General features: G+C 45.0%; 1 protein-coding gene across 1 annotated transcript in view; it reads right to left on the bottom strand.

Moving 5' to 3' along the window:
* LOC138663076 (ABC-type organic anion transporter ABCA8-like) overlaps positions 1–24547 on the bottom strand; it is a 95685-nt gene that overhangs the window by 12867 nt on the left and 58271 nt on the right. Inside the window, exons 24-29 of the mRNA XM_069749142.1 lie at positions 22987–23097; positions 22001–22171; positions 19990–20109; positions 9145–9258; positions 6749–6811; positions 4807–4898 (exon numbers count right to left, since the gene is read on the bottom strand). Of these exons, the coding sequence (XP_069605243.1) occupies positions 4807–4898; positions 6749–6811; positions 9145–9258; positions 19990–20109; positions 22001–22171; positions 22987–23097 (671 nt within the window). The remainder of the gene's footprint in view (positions 1–4806; positions 4899–6748; positions 6812–9144; positions 9259–19989; positions 20110–22000; positions 22172–22986; positions 23098–24547) is intronic.

The raw sequence follows: 24547 nt of genomic DNA, 5'->3' as shown, positions 1-24547 counted from the left end.
ATCAAGCCATGGTAAGATAGAGAGCCGGCAGTAACTCCATCTTTGTTAAGCAACCCAGAAGGTGAGGTTGGAGCAGTTACTATAGCAGAGACGCTATCGAGGACCCAGAAACAGCAGTGCCGGGAGTTACTCCAGAAAAACAGGGACCTGTTTTCAGAGTTGCCAGGATACACGAAGGTCATGGAGCACGAGGTTCTAACAGAGCCACATGTGCGGGTCAACGTGAAGCCCTATCGTATTCCTGAGGCTCGTCGAGAAGTAATCTCCAAGGAGGTGGAGCGTATGTTGAAGCTTGGAGTCATTGAGGAATCCAAGAGCGGTTGGTCGAGCCCAATTGTCCTGGTCCCAAAACCTGATGGAGAGTGGAGGTTTTGCAACGACTATGGAAGTTGAATGAGGTCTCCAAGTTCGACGCTTATCCCATGCCCCGCGTTGATGAGCTCATCGAAAGGCTTGGGCACGCCAGATATATAACCACCTTGGATTTGACAAAGGGGTATTGGCAGATCCCCATGGCACAGGAAGCCAAGGAGAAGACGGCGTTTTCTACACCAGATGGATGCTTCCAGTATGTCCGGATGCCGTTTGGCCTACAGGGAGCTCCGGTGACCTTCCAGAGGGCTATGGATAGAGTCCTTGCACCCCATAAGCCATACGCTGCTGCGTACCTGGATGATATTGTCATCTTTAGCCCAGACTGGGAGAGTCATCTGGAAAAAGTCCAAGCGGTGTTTGATGCTCTAAGAGAGGCGGGGTTTACAATAAACCCGAAGAAATGTGCTTTGGGTAAGGAAGAAGCTAAGTACCTAGGCTATGTAGTGGGTCGTGGAGAAATAAAGCCCCAAATCAGGAAAGTGGAGGCAATCCAAACATGGCCAAAACCACTCTCCAAAAAGCAAGTTAAAGCCTTTCTGGGGATCGTGGGATATTACAGGAGGTTCATCCCGAACTTCGCCACAGTGGCTGCGCCTCTGACTGATCTGCTAAAGGGGACAAAATCAGTTATAGTTAAATGGTCAGAAGAGACACAGTAAGCCTTCCAAGAATTGAGGGCGGCTCTATGTAAGCAACCCGTTCTGATGGCCCCAGATTTCAAGAAAGAATTTATTCTTCAGGCAGATGCCTCAGATGTTGGGGTAGGAGCAGTCCTTTCCCAAGAGCTACATGGGGAGGAGCATCCTATTCTCTATCTGAGTAGGAAGCTGTCCTCGTCTGAAAGGAATTACTCAGTCGTAGAGAAGGAGTGTTTGGCCATAAAGTGGGCGGTGGACACGTTACGGGACTATCTGCTGGGTCGTAAATTCAGACTAATATCTGACCATGCCCCACTTAGATGGATGAGGGAAACAAAGGGTAGAAATGCTAGGGTCACCCGTTGGTTCTTAGCCCTGCAGGACTTCAGTTTCCATGTGGAACATAGGGCAGGAAAGCTGCACGGTAATGCGGATGCCCTATCAAGAATCCCTTGTTTAGTGGGGGAAAGTGCCAAGCCCCACGGCTTTAGGCAGAGGGGGGAGGTATGTAGCATAGCTAAAGGGTGTGTAGTCGACGGGAGGTATGTGTCACATAGGTGGCTTGTCGCTGTGATGTAGCCCGGAGTATTTCTTTATTGCACATAACCATGTATATATACAGTTAGGTCCATATATATTTGGACAGAGACAACATTTTTCTCATTTTAGTTACAGACATTACCACAATGAATTTTAAACAAAACAATTCAGATGCAGTTGAAGTTCAGACTTTCAGCTTTCATTTGAGGGTATCCACGTTAAAATTGGATGAAGGGTTTAGGAGTTTCAGCTCCTTAATATGTGCCACCCTGTTTTTAAAGGGACCAAAAGTAATTGGACAATTGACTCCAAGGCTATTTCATGGACAGGTGTGGGCAATCCCTTCATTATGTCATTCTCAATTAAGCAGATAAAGGGCCTGGAGTTGATTTGAGGTGTGGTGCTTGCATTTGGAAGGTTTTGCTGTGAAGTAAACATGCGGTCAAAGGAGCTCTCCATGCAGGTGAAACAAGCCATCCTTAAGCTGCGAAAACAGAAAAAACTCATCCGAGAAATTGCTACAATATTAGGAGTGGCAAAATCTACAGTTTGGTACATCCTGAGAAAGAAAGAAAGCACTGGTGTACTGATAAATGCAAAAAGACCTGGGCGCCCACGGAAGACAACAGTGGGGGATGCTCGCAGAATAATCTCCATGGTGAACAGAAACCCCTTCACAACAGCCAACCAGGTGAACAACACTCTCCAGGAGGTCGGCGTATCAATATCCAAATCTACCATAAAGACAAGACTGCATGAAAGTAAATACAGAGGGTTCACTGCACGGTGCAAGCCACTCATAAGCATCAAGAATAAAAAGGCTAGACTGGACTTTGCTAAAAACATCTAACAAATCCAGCACAGTTCTGGAAGAACATTCTTTGGACAGATGAAACCAAGATCAACCTCTACCAGAATGATGGAAAGAGAAAAGTATGGCGAAGGCGTGGTACAGCTCATGATCCAAAGCATACCACATCATCTGTAAAACACGGCGGAGGCAGTGTGATGGCTTGGGCATGCATGGCTGCCAGTGGCACTGGGTCACTAGTGTTTATTGATGATGTGACACAGGACAGAAGCAGCCGAATGAATTCTGAGGTATTCAGAGACATACTGTGTGCTCAGATCCAGCCAAATGCAGACAAACTAATTGTCCATCTCTAGTATTAAACGACGGCCAATGACCCAAAACATAAAGCCAAAGCAACCCAGGAGTTTTTTAAAGCAAAGAAGTGGAATATTCTTGAATGGCCAAGTCAGTCACCTGATCTCAACCCAGTTGAGCATGCATTTTACTTGTTAAAGACTAAACTCCAGACAGAAAGGCCCACAAACAAACAGCAACTGAAAACCTCCGCAGTGAAGGCCTGGCAGAGCATCAAAAAGGAGCAAACACAGCGTCTGGTGATGTCCATGAGTTCAAGACTTCAGGCAGTCATTGCCAACAAAGGGTTTTCAACCAAGTACTAAAAATGAACATTTTATTTACAATTATTGAATCTGTCCAATTACTTTTGGTCCCTTTAAAAACAGGGTGGCACATGTTAAGGAGCTGAAACTCCCAAAACCCTCATCCAATTTTAATGTGGATACCCTCAAATGAAAGCTGAAAGTCTGAACTTCAACTGCATCTGAATTGTTTTGTTTAAAATTCATTGTGGTAATGTCTATAACCAAAATTACAAAAATGTTGTCTTTGTCCAAATATATATGGACCTAACTGTATGTGTTTCAGGACCTGTGGTGATGTCAGACCACATGGCTAATCATGTGATGGGTTCCTGGGTGTGGTTAGCTCTATATAAGTCAGGCTAATGCTTTACACAGCAGATATGTGTGGAGGTGAAACCCTCCTGAGTGTGTTAAGGCTCCAGGACTGAGCCTGAAGGACTGGACACTTGTTTTCTTCCCTGAGCCAAAGGCTATTTGTTTTCTGTTATTTTTGCCATATGGTTTATGAAGCAATAAACCCTGTGAACTTTTAAAGGAACGTCCCTCCTGAGTGTCAGCCGTCGCACCTGAGTGAGTGAAATCTCTACACATGGTAATGGAATTAAGCTCAGTGTAGCAGGCAGAAGGTACTTCAAAGCTCAATGAGGAAGCCACACCAGCAGGGGACAAGGAGGTGCCTAGGGGCTCAACTAAAGCACGCATGTCAAGTGGCCACAGGATACACGTCTATTGTGGCCTTCCAGTCGAACCGTCTCCAACATGGAATCATGAATTATGGACGCATCGTTCTAGGTACAGGCTCATAAAAAATATCCCCCTCACCCTAAAGAAATTGCGTATCTGACAGTGCAACTCCCGGGTCCGTGGGAGTTCTGGAACCTGAGATATGGAAATCAGCCGCCCACAGCGACCGAATGGGTCCGGGTTTGGTCACTGGGCGACCGGCGGAACAAACCTCGTGGGCTGGTACCGCCCGTGTGCTGATCCGATCATCCTGAGAGAAGTTATCCCATTTATTAGATATTGGATACAGATAGTGCAGGGAAGCTGAGGGGTGGAGATTCTTAGCCAGCGCAGGCACAGGGGGGAGGGACACAGCAGAGTTAAGAGCTGGGACCCTTGGAGAGTGGGTCAGAACAGAGAAAGATGACTAACTAAGGAACTAAGGGAGAGGGTATGCCAGCCAGAGGGGAGCAAGCACACGCTTTCTGGGGGCTGCCCGGCAACTAAGTCTTGGACGTGCCGAACGCTGAGCCCCACGGCTTCCACAAGCGACCTTCAACCTGGTAAATTGACCTCCAGCTTTATACCTTTAAGCCTTGTATTATGATTGTTATATTTTACTCTGACTGTAACTCTTGATATATTTTTACTGTATATTTCTTTTAATTACCTAGTGCGCCCTTAAGGCAATTAAATCATAAATTAATTTTGGGCTGATCCTTTTACTCTGATTGCGAATCTTAGAATACCCAGCGTGGGTAACAGGGCAGTCTCACCAGCGGTCATTTGGTCTAGGTGCAGTTCCCTTATTGACCTGAGAGACAAAGGGGGCGCCGGAGACCTGTGCCTGTGTAGTTGCATCACGGATTGGTGACATGGGAGGAACTGGGTTTCCTTCACATCCTGTAATATCCAATGTGGGGGTGACACATCGTCCCCAAGAGGGGGGCAATAGAGAGAAGAGGACAACTCCATAATTAATAGGCAACTTGGAGGAGTTTAAAACATTGCACCAATCAGCACAAGAGACAATGGCACAAATCTCTGCAAATGAAGAATTTTTTCTTTTTCGGACCTATAGACGGGATCTGTTCTCAGGCATCTTGCTCCAAATCTCCACTCCAAAAGCCAGAGGACGCTCCAAAATAAGATGATGTGAACGCATGGCTGAAACCAGAGAACAAACCAGGGTAATGGAGACAGAAAAAACCTATGTAACCAGCACTGCAAAGAGAAGTCTGGAAATATCTACATATATTATATTACTTATCATGTATTATACTCCAGAGCTGCACTCACTATTCTGCTGGTGTAGTCACTGTACATACATTACATTACTGATCCTGAATTACATCCTGTATTATACTCCAGAGCTGCACTCACTATTCTGCTGGCTGGTGCAGTCACAGTGTACATAAATTACATTACTGATCCTGAGTTACATCCTGTTCTATACCCCAGAGCTGCACTCGATATTCTGCTGGTGCAGTCACTGTGTACATACATTACATTACTGATCCCGAGTTACATCCTGTATTATACCCCTGAGCTGCACTCACTATTCTGCTGGTGCAGTCACTGTGTACAGACATTACATTACTGATCCCGAGTTACATCCTGTATTATACCCCTGAGCTGCACTCACTGTTCTGCTGGTGCAGTCACTGTGTACATACATTACATTACTGATCCTGAGTTACGTCCTGTATTATACCTCAGAGCTGAACTCACTATTCTGCTGGTGCAGTCACTGTGTACATACATTACATTACTGATCCTGAGTTACTTCCTGTATTATACCCCAGAGCTGAACTCACTATTCTGCTGGTGCAGTCTCTGTGTATATACATTACATTACTGATACTGAGTTACATCCTGTATTATACCCCAGAGCTGCACTCACTATTCTGCTGGTGCAGTCACTGTGTAGATACATTACATTACTGTTCCTGAGTTACATCCTGTATTACACCCCAGAGCTGCACTCACTATTCTGCTGGTGCAGTCACTGTACATACATTACATTACTGATACTGAGTTACATCCTGTATTATCCTCCATAGCTGCACTCACTATTATGCTGGTGCAGTCACTGTGTACATACATTACATTACTGATCCTGAGTTACCTCCTGTATTATACTCCAGAGCAGCACTCACTATTCTGCTGGTGCAGTCACTGTGTACATACATTACATTACTGATCCCGAGTTACATCCTGTATTATACTCCAGAGCTGCACTCACTATTCTGCTGGTGCATTCACTGTGTACATACATTACAATACTGATCCTGACTTACATCCTGTAGTATACTCCAGAGCAGCACTCACTATTCTGCTGGTGCAGTCACTGTGTGCATACATTACATTACTGATCCTGAGTTATCTCCTGTATTATACCCCAGAGCTGCACTCACTATTCTGCTGGTGCAGTCAATGTGTACATACATTACATTACTGATCCTGAGTTACATCCTGTATTAAACACCAGAGCTACACTCAGTATTCTGCTGGTGCAGTCACTGTGTACATACATTACATTACTGATCCTGAGTTACATCCTGTATTATACTACAGAGCTGCACTCACTATTCTGCTGGTGCAGTCACTGTGTACATACATTACATTAATGATCCTGAGTTACATCCTGTATTATACTACAGAGCTGCACTCACTATTCTGCTGGTGCAGTCACTGTGTACATACATTACATTACTGATCCTGAGTTACATCCTGTATTATACTCCAGAGCTGCACTCACTATTCTGCTGGTGCAGTCACTGTGTACATACATTACATTACTGATCCTGAGTTACATCCTGTATTATACTCCAGAGCTGCACTCACTAATCACTCAGCACTTGATGAAAACTCTACATCTCCCACATTTTATTACTGCAACGTTTTAGCCACATAGCAGTGAGTGATGAAGTGCAGCTCTGGAGGTAGCAGAATGCGATTAGTGCTGCTCCCACCATCATATGTAGAATCTATGAATCCGTCCCTCTGATACTTACCATCATCAGATATAAGTATAAATGATTCTCATCTTCATAGGGGAAGAGGAAGAACCCAAAGAGCTGCAGAAACCAGAGAGAAGGAAACAATCAATAAACGAGGTCTCCTGACAATATCCGGAGGTCTCCTGACAATAACCGGAGGTCACCTGACAATAACCGGAGGTCTCCTGACAATAACCGGAGGTCTCCTGACAATAACCGGAGGTCTCCTGACAATAACCGGAGGTCACCTGACAATAACCGGAGGTCTCCTGACAATAACCGGAGGTCACCTGACAATAACCGGAGGTCTCCTGACAATAACCGGAGGTCCCCTGACAATAACCGGAGGTCACCTGACAATAACCGGAGGTCTCCTGACAATAACCGGAGATCTCCTGACAATAACCGGAGGTCTCCTGACAATAACCGGAGGTCACCTGACAATATCCGGAGGTCTCCTGACAATAACTGGAGGTCTCCTGACAATAACTGGGGGTCTCCTGACAATATCCGGAGGTCTCCTGACAATAACCGGAGGTCACCTGACAATAAACGGAGGTCTCCTGACAATATCCGGAGGTCTCCTGACAATAACTGGAGGTCTCCTGACAATACCCGGAGGTCTCCTGACAATAACCGGAGGTCTCCTGACAATATCCGGAGGTCTCCTGACAATAACTGGAGGTCACATACTGTTATATAGAGGTCAGATACTGTTATATAGAGGGCAGATACTGTTATATAGAGGTCAGATACTGTTATATAAAGGTCACATACTGTTATATAGAGGTCAGATACTGTTATATAGAGGTCACATACTGTTATATAGAGGTCAGATACTGTTATATAGAGGTCAGACACTGTTATATAGAGGTCACATACTGTTATATAGAGGTCACATACTGTTATATAGAGGTCAGATACTGTTATATAGAGGTCAGATACTGTTATATAGAGGTCAGTCACTGTTATATAGAGGTCACATACTGTTATATAGAGGTCAGTCACTGTTATATTGAGGTCGCATACTGTTATATAGAGGTCAGACAATGTTATATAGAGGTCAGACACTGTTATATAGAGGTCAGACACTTATATAGAGGTCGCATACTGTTATATAGAGGTCAGTCACTGTTATATAGAGGTCACATACTGTTATATAGAGGTCACATACTGTTATATAGAGGTCAGACACTGTTATATAGAGGTCAGATACTGTTATATAGAGGTCACATACTGTTATATAGAGGTCACATACTGTTATATAGAGGTCAGATACTGTTATATAGAGGTCAGATACTGTTATGTAGAGGTCACGTACTGTTATATAGAGGTCAGATACTGTAATATAGAGGTCACATACTGTTATATAGAGGTCAGATACTGTTATGTAGAGGTCACATACTGTTATATAGAGGTCACATACTGTTATATAGAGGTCAGATACTGTTATGTAGAGGTCACATACTGTTATATAGAGGTCAGATACTGTTATATAGAGGTCACATACTGTTATATAGAGGTCACATACTGTTATATAGAGGTCAGATACTGTTATATAGAGGTCAGATACTGTTATGTAGAGGTCACATACTGTTATATAGAGGTCAGATACTGTTATATAGAGGTCACATACTGTTATATAGAGGTCAGATACTGTTATGTAGAGGTCACATACTGTTATATAGAGGTCACATACTGTTATATAGAGGTCAGATACTGTTATATAGAGGTCAGATACTGTTATATAGAGGTCAGATACTGTTATGTAGAGGTCACATACTGTTATATAGAGGTCAGATACTGTTATATAGAGGTCACATACTGTTATATAGAGGTCAGATACTGTTATGTAGAGGTCACATATTGTTATATAGAGGTCAGATACTGTTATATAGAGGTCAGATACTGTTATATAGAGGTCAGATACTGTTATATAGAGGTCACATACTGTTATATAGAGGTCACATACTGTTATATAGAGGTCAGATACTGTTATATAGAGGTCAGATACTGTTATGTAGAGGTCACATACTGTTATATAGAGGTCAGATACTGTTATATAGAGGTCACATACTGTTATATAGAGGTCAGATACTGTTATATAGAGGTCAGATACTGTTATATAGAGGTCAGTCACTGTTATATAGAGGTCACATACTGTTATATAGAGGTCACGTACTGTTATATAGAGGTCAGATACTGTTATATAGAGGTCAGATACTGTTATATAGAGGTCAGATACTGTTATATAGAGGTCAGTCACTGTTATATAGAGGTCACATACTGTTATATAGAGGTCACGTACTGTTATATAGAGGTCACATACTGTTATATAGAGGTCACATACTGTTATATAGAGGTCAGACACTGTTATATAGAGATCAGATAGTATTACATACTGCTCTTACCAGATACATCAGTAATGAGGTCAGGTTCCCGTGTGGAATTATGAAGAGGCAGATATTGTATACGACACTTAAACCACTAATATGTAATCCAGAGTACAGCGAATTGAATACAAACTGCAAGAAGAAACCAGAGAGTAACATCAGAGATCATCAGAGATCATCAGAGATTGTCACAGATCATCACAGGTCATCACAGATCATCACAGATCATCACAGATCATCACAGATCACCACAGATCATCACAGGATCATCACAGAGCATCATAGATCATCACAGGTCATCACAGGTCATCACAGATCATCACAGATCATCACAGGTCATCACAGGTCATCACAGATAATCACAGATCATCACAGGATCATCACAGATCATCACAGATCTTCACAGAGCATCATAGATCATCACAGGTCATCACAGGTCATCACAGATAATCACAGATCATCACAGGATCATCACAGGATCATCACAGAGCATCATAGATAATCACAGGTCATCACAGGTCATCACAGATCATCACAGATCATCACAGAGCATCATAGATCATCACAGGTCATCACAGGTCATCACAGATAATCACAGATAATCACAGGTCATCACAGATCATCACATGTCATCATAGAATCATCACAGATCATCACAGATCATCACAGGATCATCACAGAGCATCATAGATCATCACAGGTCATCACAGATCATCACAGATCATCACAGGATCATCACAGAGCATCATAGATCATCACAGGTCATCACAGATCATCACAGATCATCACAGGATCATCACAGAGCATCATAGATCATCACAGGTCATCACAGAGCATCATAGATCATCACAGATCATCACAGGTCATCACAGATCATCACAGGATCATCACAGATCATCACAGGTCATCACAGAGCATCATAGATCATCACAGATCATCACAGGATCATCACAGATCATCACAGGATCATCACAGGATCATCACAGAGCATCATACATCATCACAGGTCATCACAGAGCATCATAGATCATCACAGATCATCACAGATCATCACAGATCATCACAGGATCATCACCGATCATCACAGGTCATCACAGGATCATCACAGATCATCAAAGGTCGTCATAGATCGTCACAGATCATCACAGATCATCACAGAATCATCACAGAGCATCACAGGTCATCACAGATCACCACAGATTATCACAGATTATCACAGATCATCACAGGTCATCACAGATCACCACAGGTCATCACAGAATCATCACAGGTCAACACAGATCATCACATATCATCACAGAATCATCACAGATCATCACAGAATCATCACAGAATCATCACAGATCATCACAGATCACCACAGATCATCACAGATCATCACAGATCATCACAGAATCATCACAGATCATCACAGATCATCACAGATCACCACAGATCATCACAGATCATTACAGGTCATCACAGAGCATCATAGATCATCACAGATCATCACAGGTCATCACAGGTCATCACAGATCATCACAGGTCATCACAGGTCATCACAGGTCATCACAGATAATCACAGATCATCACAGATCATCACAGGATCATCACAGGATCATCACAGGATCATCACAGAGCATCATAGATCATCACAGGTCATCACAGGTCATCACAGATCATCACAGATCATCACAGAGCATCATAGATCATCACAGGTCATCACAGGTCATCACAGATAATCACAGATAATCACAGGTCATCACAGATCATCACATGTCATCATAGAATCATCACAGATCATCACAGGATCATCACAGAGCATCATAGATCATCACAGGTCATCACAGATCATCACAGATCATCACAGGATCATCACAGAGCATCATAGATCATCACAGGTCATCACAGATCATCACAGATCATCACAGATCATCACAGGATCATCACAGAGCATCATAGATCATCACAGGTCATCACAGAGCATCATAGATCATCACAGATCATCACAGGTCATCACAGATCATCACATGATCATCACAGATCTTCACAGGTCATCACAGAGCATCATAGATCATCACAGATCATCACAGGATCATCACAGATCATCACAGGATCATCACAGGATCATCACAGAGCATCATACATCATCACAGGTCATCACAGAGCATCATAGATCATCACAGATCATCACAGATCATCACAGATCATCACAGGATCATCACCGATCATCACAGGTCATCACAGGATCATCACAGATCATCAAAGGTCATCATAGATCGTCACAGATCATCACAGATCATCACAGAATCATCACAGAGCATCACAGGTCATCACAGATCACCACAGATTATCACAGATCATCACAGGTCATCACAGATCACCACAGGTCATCACAGAATCATCACAGGTCAACACAGATCATCACATATCATCACAGAATCATCACAGATCATCACAGAATCATCACAGAATCATCACAGATCATCACAGATCACCACAGATCATCACAGATCATCACAGATCATCACAGATCATCACAGATCACCACAGATCATCACAGATCATCACAGATCATCACAGGTCATCACAGAGCATCATAGATCATCACAGATCATCACAGGTCATCACAGATCATCACAGGATCATCACAGATCATCACAGGTCATCACAGAGCATCACAGATCATCACAGATCATCACAGGATCATCACAGATCATCACAGGATCATCACAGGATCATCACAGAGCATCATACATCATCACAGGTCATCACAGGTCATCACAGAGCATCATAGATCATCACAGATCATCACAGATCATCACAGATCATCACAGGATCATCACCGATCATCACAGGTCATCACAGGATCATCACAGATCATCAAAGGTCATCATAGATCGTCAAAGATCATCACAGATCATCACAGAATCATCACAGAGCATCACAGGTCATCACAGGATCATCACCGATCATCACAGGTCATCACAGATCATCACAGATCATCACAGATCATCACAGGATCATCACAGAGCATCATAGATCATCACAGGTCATCACAGATCATCACAGATCATCACAGATCATCACAGGATCATCACAGGTCATCACAGAGCATCATAGATCATCACAGATCATCACAGGATCATCACAGATCATCACAGGATCATCACAGATCATCACAGGATCATCACAGGATCATCACAGAGCATCATACATCATCACAGGTCATCACAGAGCATCATAGATCATCACAGATCATCACAGGATCATCACCGATCATCACAGGTCATCACAGGATCCTCACAGATCATCAAAGGTCGTCATAGATCGTCACAGATCATCACAGATCATCACAGAATCATCACAGAGCATCACAGGTCATCACAGATCACCACAGATTATCACAGATCATCACAGGTCATCACAGATCACCACAGGTCATCACAGAATCATCACAGATCATCACAGGTCAACACAGATCATCACATATCATCACAGAATCATCACAGATCATCACAGAATCATCACAGAATCATCACAGATCACCACAGATCATCACAGATCATCACAGAATCATCACAGATCATCACAGATCATCACAGATCACCACAGATCATCACAGATCATCACAGGTCATCACAGAGCATCATAGATCATCACAGATCATCACAGGTCATCACAGATCATCACAGGATCATCACAGATCATCACAGGTCATCACAGAGCATCATAGATCATCACAGATCATCACAGATCATCACAGATCATCACAGGATCATCACAGATCATCACAGGATCATCACAGGATCATCACAGAGCATCATACATCATCACAGGTCATCACAGGTCATCACAGATCATCATAGATCATCACAGATCATCACAGATCATCACAGATCATCACAGGATCATCACCGATCATCACAGGTCATCACAGGATCATCACAGATCATCAAAGGTCGTCATAGATCGTCACAGATCATCACAGATCATCACAGAATCATCACAGAGCATCACAGGTCATCACAGATCACCACAGATTATCACAGATTATCACAGATCATCACAGATCACCACAGGTCATCACAGAATCATCACAGAATCATCACAGATCATCACAGATCACCACAGATCATCACAGATCATCACAGATCATCACAGGTGATCACAGATCATCATAGGTCATCACAGATCATCACAGGTCATCACAGGTCATCACAGATCATCACAGGTCATCACAGGTTATCACAGATCATCACAGATCATCACAGAATCATCACAGATCATCACAGATCATCACAGAATCATCACAGATCATCGTAGGTCATCGCAGATTATCACAGATCATCGCAGATCATCACATGTCATCACAGATCATCACAGATCATCACAGAATCATCACAGATCATCACAGATCATCACAGATCATCACAGGTCATCACAGATCATCACAGATCATCACAGAATCATCACCGATCACCACAGATCATCACAGATCATCACAGGTCATCACAGATCATCACAGATCATCACAGATCATCACAGAATCATCACAGATCATCGTAGGTCATCGCAGATTATCACAGATCATCGCAAATCATCACATGTCATCACAGATCATCACAGATCATCACAGAATCATCACAGATCATCACAGATCATCACAGGTCATCACAGATCATCACAGATCATCACAGAATCATCACCGATCACCACAGGTCATCACAGAATCATCACAGATCATCACAGGTCAACACAGATCATCACATATCATCACAGAATCATCACAGATCATCACAGAATCATCACAGAATCATCACAGATCACCACAGATCATCACAGATCATCACAGAATCATCACAGATCATCACAGATCATCACAGATCACCACAGATCATCACAGATCATCACAGGTCATCACAGAGCATCATAGATCATCACAGATCATCACAGGTCATCACAGAGCATCATAGATCATCACAGATCATCACAGATCATCACAGATCATCACAGGATCATCACAGATCATCACAGGATCATCACAGGATCATCACAGAGCATCATACATCATCACAGGTCATCACAGGTCATCACAGATCATCATAGATCATCACAGATCATCACAGATCATCACAGATCATCACAGGATCATCACCGATCATCACAGGTCATCACAGGATCATCACAGATCATCAAAGGTCGTCATAGATCGTCACAGATCATCACAGAATCATCACAGAGCATCACAGGTCATCACAGATCACCACAGATTATCACAGATTATCACAGATCATCACAGATCACCACAGGTCATCACAGAATCATCACAGAATCATCACAGATCATCACAGATCACCACAGATCATCACAGATCATCACAGATCATCACAGGTAATCACAGATCATCATAGGTCATCACAGATCATCACAGGTCATCACAGGTCATCACAGATCATCACAGGTCATCACAGGTTATCACAGATCATCACAGATCATCACAGAATCATCACAGATCATCACAGATCATCACAGAATCATCACAGATCATCGTAGGTCATCGCAGATTATCACAGATCATCGCAGATCATCACATGTCATCACAGATCATCACAGATCATCACAGAATCATCACAGATCATCACAGATCATCACAGGTCATCACAGATCATCACAGATCATCACAGAATCATCACCGATCACCACAGATCATCACAGATCATCACAGGTCATCACAGATCATCACAGATCATCACAGGTCATCACAGATCATCACAGATCATCACAGGTCATCACAGGTCATCTCAGATCATCACAGGTCATCACAGGTCATCACAGATCATCACAGGTCATCACAGATCATCACAGGTCATCACAGGTCATCACAGATCATCACAGGTCATCACAGGTCATCACAGATCATCACAGAATCATCACAGATCATCACAGATCATCACAGAATCATCACAGGTCATCACAGATCCTCATAGAATCATCACAGATCATCACAGTGTGGATTACAGTAGAATTAAAACCTGAATTGAACCTGAAGGGAACTGAAGGTAACTGGCCACAGTCATTGTAAACAATGTTTCTGTTTGTTTTCACTTTCACCCTTATAATCCTTCACTTTCTGCTACCTCCCCCAATCCCCACACCAAGTAAGGAACTGTTCATCTCCTCTTCAATCCTCCCCATCCACCTCACCTCCTCCTCAGAACTGATCCTTAACATACAATCCTCTGTCTCCAAGCACAGACAGCCCCCTCATGCCCTCTCCTGCTCCCACCTGCTAACACTTTCTCTGCTCCTTCTCACTGCTGGTGATATCTCTCCAAATCCTGGTCCTCCTCACCATATTCCCACAATCATTTCTACCTCCCATCCACGCTCTATCACAAACTTCCGTAACCTCTCTAACCTTATACCCATTCGCCCAGCCCCCGCCTCCCCAGTCCCACTAACAGGAGCTCTGTGGAACGCTCGCTCTGTCTGCAACAAGCTCTCCTACATCCATGATCTCTTTGTTACTACCAAACTTTCCTTCCTCGCCATCACCGAAACCTGGCTCACCCCTTCTGACACAGTCTCCCCTGCTGCACTCTCTTACGGTGGCTTCCACCTTTCCCACACACCCCGCCCCAGCAGCAAACATGGCGGAGGAGTTGGTTTTCTCCTGTCAGATAACTGCTCCTTCACCCCAATCCCACTGCCACCCTCTGTTACCCTCCCTTCCTTTGAGGTGCACTCTATGCGCATCTACTCCCCCACCAACCTCCAACTGGCTGTCATTTACCGCCCCCCAGGGCCAGCCACCACCTTCTTTGACCACTTCACCACCTGGCTACTTCATTTCCTTTCTGCGGACATCCCCACTATCATCATGGGCGACTTCAACATACCCATTGACACTTCCCTCTCAGCTGCCACTAAACTTCTAACTCTCACTTCCTCCTTCAGCCTCACTCAATGGTCTTCTGCAGCCACTCACAAAGACGGTCACACACTGGACCTCATCTTCACCCGCCTCTGCTCTCTATCTAACCTCTCTAACTCACCTCTTCCACTTTCTGACCACAACTTTCTCACATTCTCATCTCTCTCCACTCCATGTCTACAATCCCCACCCCACAAACTTTCACACCCTCACAGAAATCTTAAACATCTTGACCTACATTCATTCTCTGAATCCCTCCTCCCCCTCACAGGCATAAGTTCCATACACAATGCGGATGACGCTGCCGCTCTATATAACACCACAATAGCTGTAGCTTTGGAATCTGCTGCCCCACTTACACATACCAAAGCTCGCAAAATCAACAGACAGCCCTGGCACACCAGCCTGACCAAAAGAACTGAGGTGAGCTTCCAGGGCTGCTGAGCGCAGATGGAAAAGATCCCACTCTAACGAGCACTTCATCGCATTCAAACAGTCCCTCACTACTTTCAAGACCACACTCGCCACAGCTAAACAAACCTACTTCTCATCTCTCATATCCTCTCTCTCTCACAACCCTAAACAGTTATTCAACACCTTCAATTCTCTCCTCCGTCCCCCAGCACCTCCTCCCTCCCCACTTATCTCCGCTGAAGACTTTGCCTCATTTTTCAAGCAGAAGATTGATAGCATTAGAGACAGTTTTGGTCAACTACCCCCAGAGCCCTTCCTCCCGATTTCCCAGCCCTCCACCTCCAAAACCAACTTCTCCACCATTACAGAAGATCAACTCTCCACTCTACTCTCAAGATCGCATCTCACCACCTGTGCACTTGACCCGCTCCCATCCCACCTCATCCCAAACCTCACCACAATCTTCATCCCAACCCTAACCCATCTCTTCAACCTATCACTAACAACTGGTGTTTTCCCCTCAAGCTTTAAGCATGCCTCCATCACACCTATCCTCAAAAAGCCCTCTCTTGACCCATCCTCTGTATCTAGCTATCGCCCTATATGACTTCTCCCCTATGCCTCCAAACTACTGGAACAACACGTTTACCTTGAACTGTCCTCCCATCTCTCTTCTTGCTCCCTCTTTGACCGCCTACAATCTGGCTTCCGGTCACACCATTCCACCGAAACTGCCCTAACTAAAGTCACCAATGACCTCTTAACCGCCAAGAGCAAGCGACACTACTCTGTCCTCCTCCTCCTCGACCTGTCGGCTGCCTTTGACACAGTGGACCATTCCCTATTATTACAGACCCTCTCATCCCTTGGCATCGCAGACTTGGCCCTATCCTGGATCTCATCATACCTAACAGACCGGACATTCAGCGTCTCCCACTCACACACCACCTCCTCACCTCGCCCTCTATCTGTCGGAGTCCCACAAGGTTCAGTCCTTGGGCCCTTGCTCTTTTCCATTTACACCTTTGGCCTGGGACAGCTCATAGAATCTCATGGCTTTCAGTATCACCTCTATGCTGACGACACACAGATCTACATCTCTGGACCAGATATCACCTCCCTTCTAACCAGAATCCCTCAATGTCTGTCCACTATTTCATCCTTCTTCTCCGCTAGATTTCTGAAACTTAACAAGGACAAAACAGAATTCATCATCTTTCCCCCATCTCACGCGACCCCCCCAACGAACCTATCCATTACAGTAAATGGCTGCCCACTCTCCCCAGTCCCACAAGCTCGCTGCCTCGGGGTAATCCTTGACGCTGATCTCTCCTTCAAACCACATATCCAAGCCCTTTCCACTTCCTGTCGACTTCAACTCAAAAATATTTCACGAATCCGTTCATTCCTCAACCAAGAATCTGCAAAAACCCTAGTCCATGCCCTCATCATCTCTCGCCTTGACTACTGCAACCTCCTGCTCTGTGGCCGCCCCTCTAACACTCTCGCACCCCTCCAATCTATTCTAAACTCTGCTGCCCGACTAATTCACCTGTCCCCCCGCTATTCCCCGGCCTCTCCCCTCTGTCAATCCCTTCACTGGCTCCCCATTGCCCAGAGACTCCACTACAAAACCCTAACCATGACGTACAAAGCCATCCACAACCTGTCTCCTCCATACATCTGTGACCTCGTCTCCCGATACTTACCTACCCGCAACCTCCGATCCTCACAAGATCTCCTACTCTACTCCCCTCTTATCTCCTCTTCCCACAATCGTATACAAGATTTCTCTCGCGTATCACCCCTACTCTGAAACCCTCTACCACAACACATCAGACTCTCGCCTACCATCGAAACCTTCAAAAAGAACCTGAAGACCAACCTCTTCAGACAAGCCTACAACCTGCAGTAACCACCGATCGACCAAACTGCTGCATGACCATCTCTACCCTCACCTACTGTATTCTCACCCATCCCTTGTAGATTGTGAGCCTTCGCGGGCAGGGTCCTCATTCCTCCTGTACCAGTTATGACTTGTATTGTTTAAGATTATTGTACTTGTTTTTATTATGTATACCCCTCCTCACATGTAAAGCGCCATGGAATAAATGGCGCTATAACAATAAATAATAATAATAATAATAATAATCACAGGTCATCACAGATCATCACAGAATCATCACAGGTCATCACAGATCATCACAGGTCATCACAGGTCATCACAGATCATCACAGAATCATCACAGATCATCACAGGTCATCACAGATCATCACAGATCATCACTAGGGATCGGGGAATGGTGGAGGTACCAGGGGGGTTTGGGGGACCTCATTTCTCTGTCTTCTCACATCATGTCAGAAGAGAGATGTTTTTAATAGGGGGTACACTAGGGTGCCAAGGAAATGCATGGCAAAAATTAAGTAGTAAGTTTTTTGAAGGGCTCACCTCCTAATTTTGTTCCTTTTTGGTCATAGATAATTTTCTTTTTTTAAGATTAGTTATCATTTGCTGGTTGCTCAATGGCACATCATATAGCAGGTTTGAATGTTTGTTTAGTATTTATCGTCATGCATATCCCGTGTCATGTATGGTAGGTTATGCCGTTTACCGATCAGATTAATTGATTTTATATTTTGATAGATCGGTTGTTTCTGAACGCGGCGATACCCGTATATTTATCCCTGTGTGGCCTATTTAAAAAAAAAAATGTTCTCTTTCACTTTATGCAGTTAATAGCCCTCTGTGTCTGTACTGCTACATACTTAGGCAGTTAACTGGTTCATGCAGCTTTACATGAACACCCGAGCCTTACACTATGGCTGGTCCGAATAACTAAAGCAATTGTTACCATCCACCTCTCGTGTCTCCCCTTTTCCTCATAGTTTGTAAGCTTGCGAGCAGGGCCCTGATTCCTCCTGGTATCTGTTTTGAACTGTGATTTCTGTTATGCTGTAATGTCTATTGTCTGTACAAGTCCCCTCTATAATTTGTAAAGCGCTGCGGAATATGTTGGCGCTATATAAATAAAAATTATTATTATATTATTATTATTATTATATTTACATATACCTTGAGCAAGTGGTAAATCTAAATTTAATATCAACATATTTTACATGGTGAATCCTTATGCCAAAAGGAACAAATTCGAGGGGTAAGACTTACCAATTTGCAAAGTTCATTTTTCCTTGGCACCCTAGGGCACGCGTATTTTTTTCTGTGATTGGGGACCAGAAAAAATGTCCCTGACCGTGTTCTCCTGGGTGGTATCTACCTCTGGTAGCTGAAACCTTGGAGATTTTCCAACGCTGGAGGGCGCGATACTCTTATTCTCGATCGGCAATGACGGAATAAGGCCACCTAACGGCCACCGTTTTAATTGGTATCAGTGGTTATTAAAGGGTTAACTGAGTAATATCTCTATGCCAGGCATTTCAAGAGGTAAACGCTGTGGCTGTGTATCCCAAATACTCCCAACATGTACCCCAAACCTGTGCATGGACCCTATAGGACACCACAGGATGTCTCTTACCCCCAGCATGACGAAGAGGAAGGACCACCGATCTGGATGAAGTTTTCCTTTTCTAAAAATGAAGGCGATTACATAAACAAAAAGGACCATGTCCGCACTGAAGAAGAGAAGGTTCAGGATCTGAAAGACAGGAGGGTGTAACCAAGTGAGAGAAGGTCAGGAGCAGAGGACAGGAGGTGTCAGCAGAAGAGAGGTGTCAGCAGAGGACAGGAGGTGTCAGCAGAGGACAGGAAGTGTCAGCAGAAGGCAGGATGCATCAGTAAAGGACAGAAGGTGTCAGCAGAGGACAGGAGGTGTCAGCAGAGCACCGCATGCGTCAGCAGAAGATAAGAGATGTCAGCAGAAGATAGGATGTGTCAGCAGAGGACAGGAGGTGTCAGCAGAGGACAGGAGGTGTCAGCAGAAGACAGGATGCATCAGTAAAGGACAGAAGGTGTCAGCAGAGGACAGGAGGTGTCAGCAGAGTACTGCATGCATCAGCAGAAGATAAGAGATGTCAGCAGAAGATAGGATGTGTCAGCAGAGGACAGGATGTGTCAGCAGAGGACAAGAGGTGGCAGCAGAGGACAAGAGGTGGCAGCAGAGGACAGGAGGTGGCAGCAGAGGACAGGAGGTGTCAGTAGAGGACAGGAGGTGTCAGCAGAGGACACGAGGTGTCAGCAGAAAACAGGAGGTGTCAGCAGAAGACAGGATGCATCAGTAAAGGACAGAAGGTGTCAGCAGAGGACAGGAGGTGTCAGCAGAGTACTGCATGCATCAGCAGAAGATAAGAGATGTCAGCAGAAGATAGGATGTGTCAACAGAGGACAGGAGGTGGCAGCAGAGGACAGGAGGTGGCAGCAGAGGACAGGAGGTGTCAGTAGAGGACAGGAGGTGGCAGCAGAGGACAGGAGGTGTCAGTAGAGGACAGGAGGTGTCAGTAGAGGACAGGAGGTGTCAGCAAAGGACAAGAGGTGTCAGTAGATGACAGGAAGTGTCAGTAGAATATTGGAGTTGTCAATAGAGGACAGAAGATGTGACAGGATTTCAGCAATGTCAGCAGACAGGAGGTGGGAGAATAAAACAAGAGATGGGAGCATAGAACAGGGGGTAACATCAGAGGACAGGACATGTCAGCAGAGGACAGAGCATGTCAGCAGAGGGCAGGACATGTCAGCAGAGGGCAGGACATGTCAGCAGAGGCCAGGACATGTCAGCAGAGGGCAGGACATTTCAGCAGAGGGCAGGACATGTCAGCAGAGGGCAGGACATGTAATTAGAGGGCAGGACATGTAAGCAGTGAGTAGTGCAAGCAAAGTACAATCAATGTCAACAAAAAATAGGAGGTGTCAGCACAATACAATCGATGTCAGCAGGATGGACAAGAGGTTTCAGAAGAGGAGAAGACAAGTCAGCAGAGGACAGGATGTGTCACCAGAGAATAGCATGTGTCAGCAGAGGTCAGGACGTGTCAGTAGAGGACAGAATGTGTCAGCAGAGGACAGGAGGTGTCAGCATAGTACAATCGATGTCAGCAGGACAGACAAGACAAGTCAGCAGAGGAGAGGACAAGTCAGCAGAGGACAGGATGTGTCAACAGAGAATAGGACGTGTCAGCAGAGGACAGGACGTGTCAGTAGAGGACAGAATGTGTCAGCAGAGGACAGGATGTCTCAGCAGAGGAAAGGATGTATTAGCAGGGGACAGGACGTGTCAGCAGAGGACAGGATGTATTAGCAGGGGACAGGACGTGTCAGCAGAGGACAGGACATGTTAGCAGAAGACCAAAGGTGTCAGCAGAGGACAGGAGGTGTCAGCAGAGGACAGGACGTGTCAGAGTACAATTGATGTCAGCAGGACAGACAAGACGTGTCAGCAGAGGACAGGACAAGTCAGCAGAGTACAATCGATGTCGGCATAGACCCTTCTGGCAAAACAATTGGTATGAGCCAAATAAGTTTCCTTTCGGTGACAACTCATGCCGCTGCTGTTACATCCAGTAGGGCCACACTACAGAATCATGGAGAGTTACCATTAGTGCCACTATTCTAAAAGGAAACGGGTTTCTGTAATTGAATGCAAACAATATGGCCATTATCAGGAAAAGCAGCAGCCAATAGAGGGTGACGTCCAGCAAGGCCTGTCCGCACCAGTACGCAGACGGGAAGAGGCCGGAGATCCGCAGCTGAGAACGAGCCTTGATCTGTAAGAAGAGGACGGGTATTATCAATCTGTTCTGAGTGCTGGAGAGAAGGACGAGCAGTGACCCTCTACAGGATGTGTGAGTATATAATCCCAACGGTAAGGAAAGCAAATTCAGATTGCCTGGGAAGACACATTGCTGCACCCTCGATAGGTCCGTCAGACACTAGCGTGCCAATGCCTGGGGCAAGGCTGATATTTTGTGCCTCCGATCCAATAGGCAGTTATCACTCCAAGCCCCTTCCACCAGTATGGAGCCCCTAATTCCCCAAGCACATGGATTGTATTATAACAACATACAGATGTATGAACTCTAACCCTTGTACTAGCCTTAACCCTAGTCTTTATATGAACTCTAACACTAGCTTTTGTACTAGTCCTAACCCTAATCATAGTTCAAACACTATCCCTTGCACTAGCCCAAACCCTTGTATGAACTCTAACCCTAGCCCTTACACTTTCCTTAACCATAGCCCTTGTATGAACTCTATCCCTATCCCGTGTACTAACCCTAACCGTAGCCCTTGTACTAGCCCTAATCAAAGTCCTTACCCTAATCCTTGTATGAATTCTAACCCTAACCATAGTCATAACCCAAGCCCTTCTACTATTCCTAAACCTAGTCCTTGTATGAACACTAAGCCTAGCCTTTGCACTAGCCCTAACCCTAATCGTAGTTCCAATACTATCCCTTGCACTAGCAGCGTAAGACTCACGTTATGTATTACACCACAGCCAAAAAAGAGTGTCAGTCAATCCTATATGAATCAGTAGAAGTATGAATACAGCTCTGGATGTAAAGCTCTTCACACCCACCTTATAGTCCTCAACGCTGCTCATCGCAAAGTGGGGGGCAAAACCACAAGCAAAAAACATGAATGACACGCTGACCACGAAGGTTAGGAAATCTATGTTAAAATTCTCTACCTAAGGAGAAAGGAAAACAGAAATTAAGGAAAACGTGTCCTTAATGTTCACACAGCCATGACATTTATACTTTTGGCGGGATGGCTTCTATTTGTTAGGGTCACATTTTAGGCTACTTATAACTTATTACGTAACCTTTCTCAACTCTTCATGGGAAGAAATAGAAAAAAAAAACAGTGATTCTGCTTCTGTTTTCTGATGTTTTAAATTGTATACTTTTATCATTACTATCAACGTGGGACACAGGGGCATGGTTTGGCCTCCAGGAGGCCTCACAGGTGGGCTGCACCCTCCCATCTGACACCAGGAAGCTCAGTTTTACACCCATCCTTCAGGAGGCTCCATCAGGTGGACTGCACCCTCCCATCAGACACCAGGATGCTCATTGTTACACATGGCCTCCAGGAGGCTCCGCCAGGTGGGCTTTACCCTCAAACCAGACACCAGGAAGCTCAGTTTTAAACCCGTTCTCCAAGAGGCTCCGACAGCTGTTCTGTACCGTCACATCAGACACCAGGAAGCTCAGTTTTGCACCCAGCTTCCAGGAGGCTCCGCTAGGTGGACTGCACCCTTACCTTAGACACCAGAAAGCTCATTTTTACACCTGTCCTCCTGGAGACTCTGCCAGGTGGACTGCACCCACACATCAGACACCAGGAAGCTCAGTTTTACACCAGTACTCTAGGAGGCACAGCCAGTTGGGCTGCAACCTCACATCAAACACCAGGGAGCTCATTCTTTCACCCAGCCTCCAACAGGCTCTGCCAGGTGGGCTGCACCCTCCTATAAGACACCAGGAAGCTCAGGTTTACACCTTTCCTTGAGGAGGCACAGCCAGGTGGGCTGCACCATCACACCATACACCAGGAAGCTCAGTTTTACACCCATCCTCCTGGAGGCTCTTCCAGGTGGGCTGCACCATCACATCAGACACCAGGAACCTCAGTTTTACACCCTTCCTCCTGGAGGCTCCACTAGGTGGGTTGAACCCTCGCATCAGACATCAGGAAGCTCAGACAGTTTTACACCCGTCCTCCATGAGGCTCCACCAGGTGGGCTGCACCCTCACATCAGACACCAGGAAGCTCAGTTTTAGGGTTTGTGCACACGTTGCGGATTCCATTGCAAATTTTTTCTCGTGGATTCCTCAGAACGCCCTGCGGATTATCTGCGGTTTTATGCTGATTTCGCCTGCGTTTTTACACCTGCGGATTCCTATTATGGAATAGGTGTAAAACGCGGCAGAATCCGCACAAAGAATTGACATGCCTTGGAAAATAAACCACAGCGTTTCCGCGCTGAATTTTCTGCAGCAGGTACACTGCGGATTTGGTTTTCCATAGGTTTACATGGTACTGTACAACACATGGAAAACTGCTGCGGATGCTCAGGGCCAAATCTTCTGCGGATCCGCAGCCAAATCCGCAACGTGTGTACATACCCTTACACC

Source organism: Ranitomeya imitator, chromosome 2, assembly GCF_032444005.1.
Source record: "Ranitomeya imitator isolate aRanImi1 chromosome 2, aRanImi1.pri, whole genome shotgun sequence".
In the NCBI taxonomy this organism is placed as follows: Eukaryota; Metazoa; Chordata; class Amphibia; order Anura; family Dendrobatidae; genus Ranitomeya; species Ranitomeya imitator.
The sequence above is the reverse complement of the archived record's forward strand: the minus strand, read 5'-3'. Positions and strand labels throughout refer to the sequence as shown.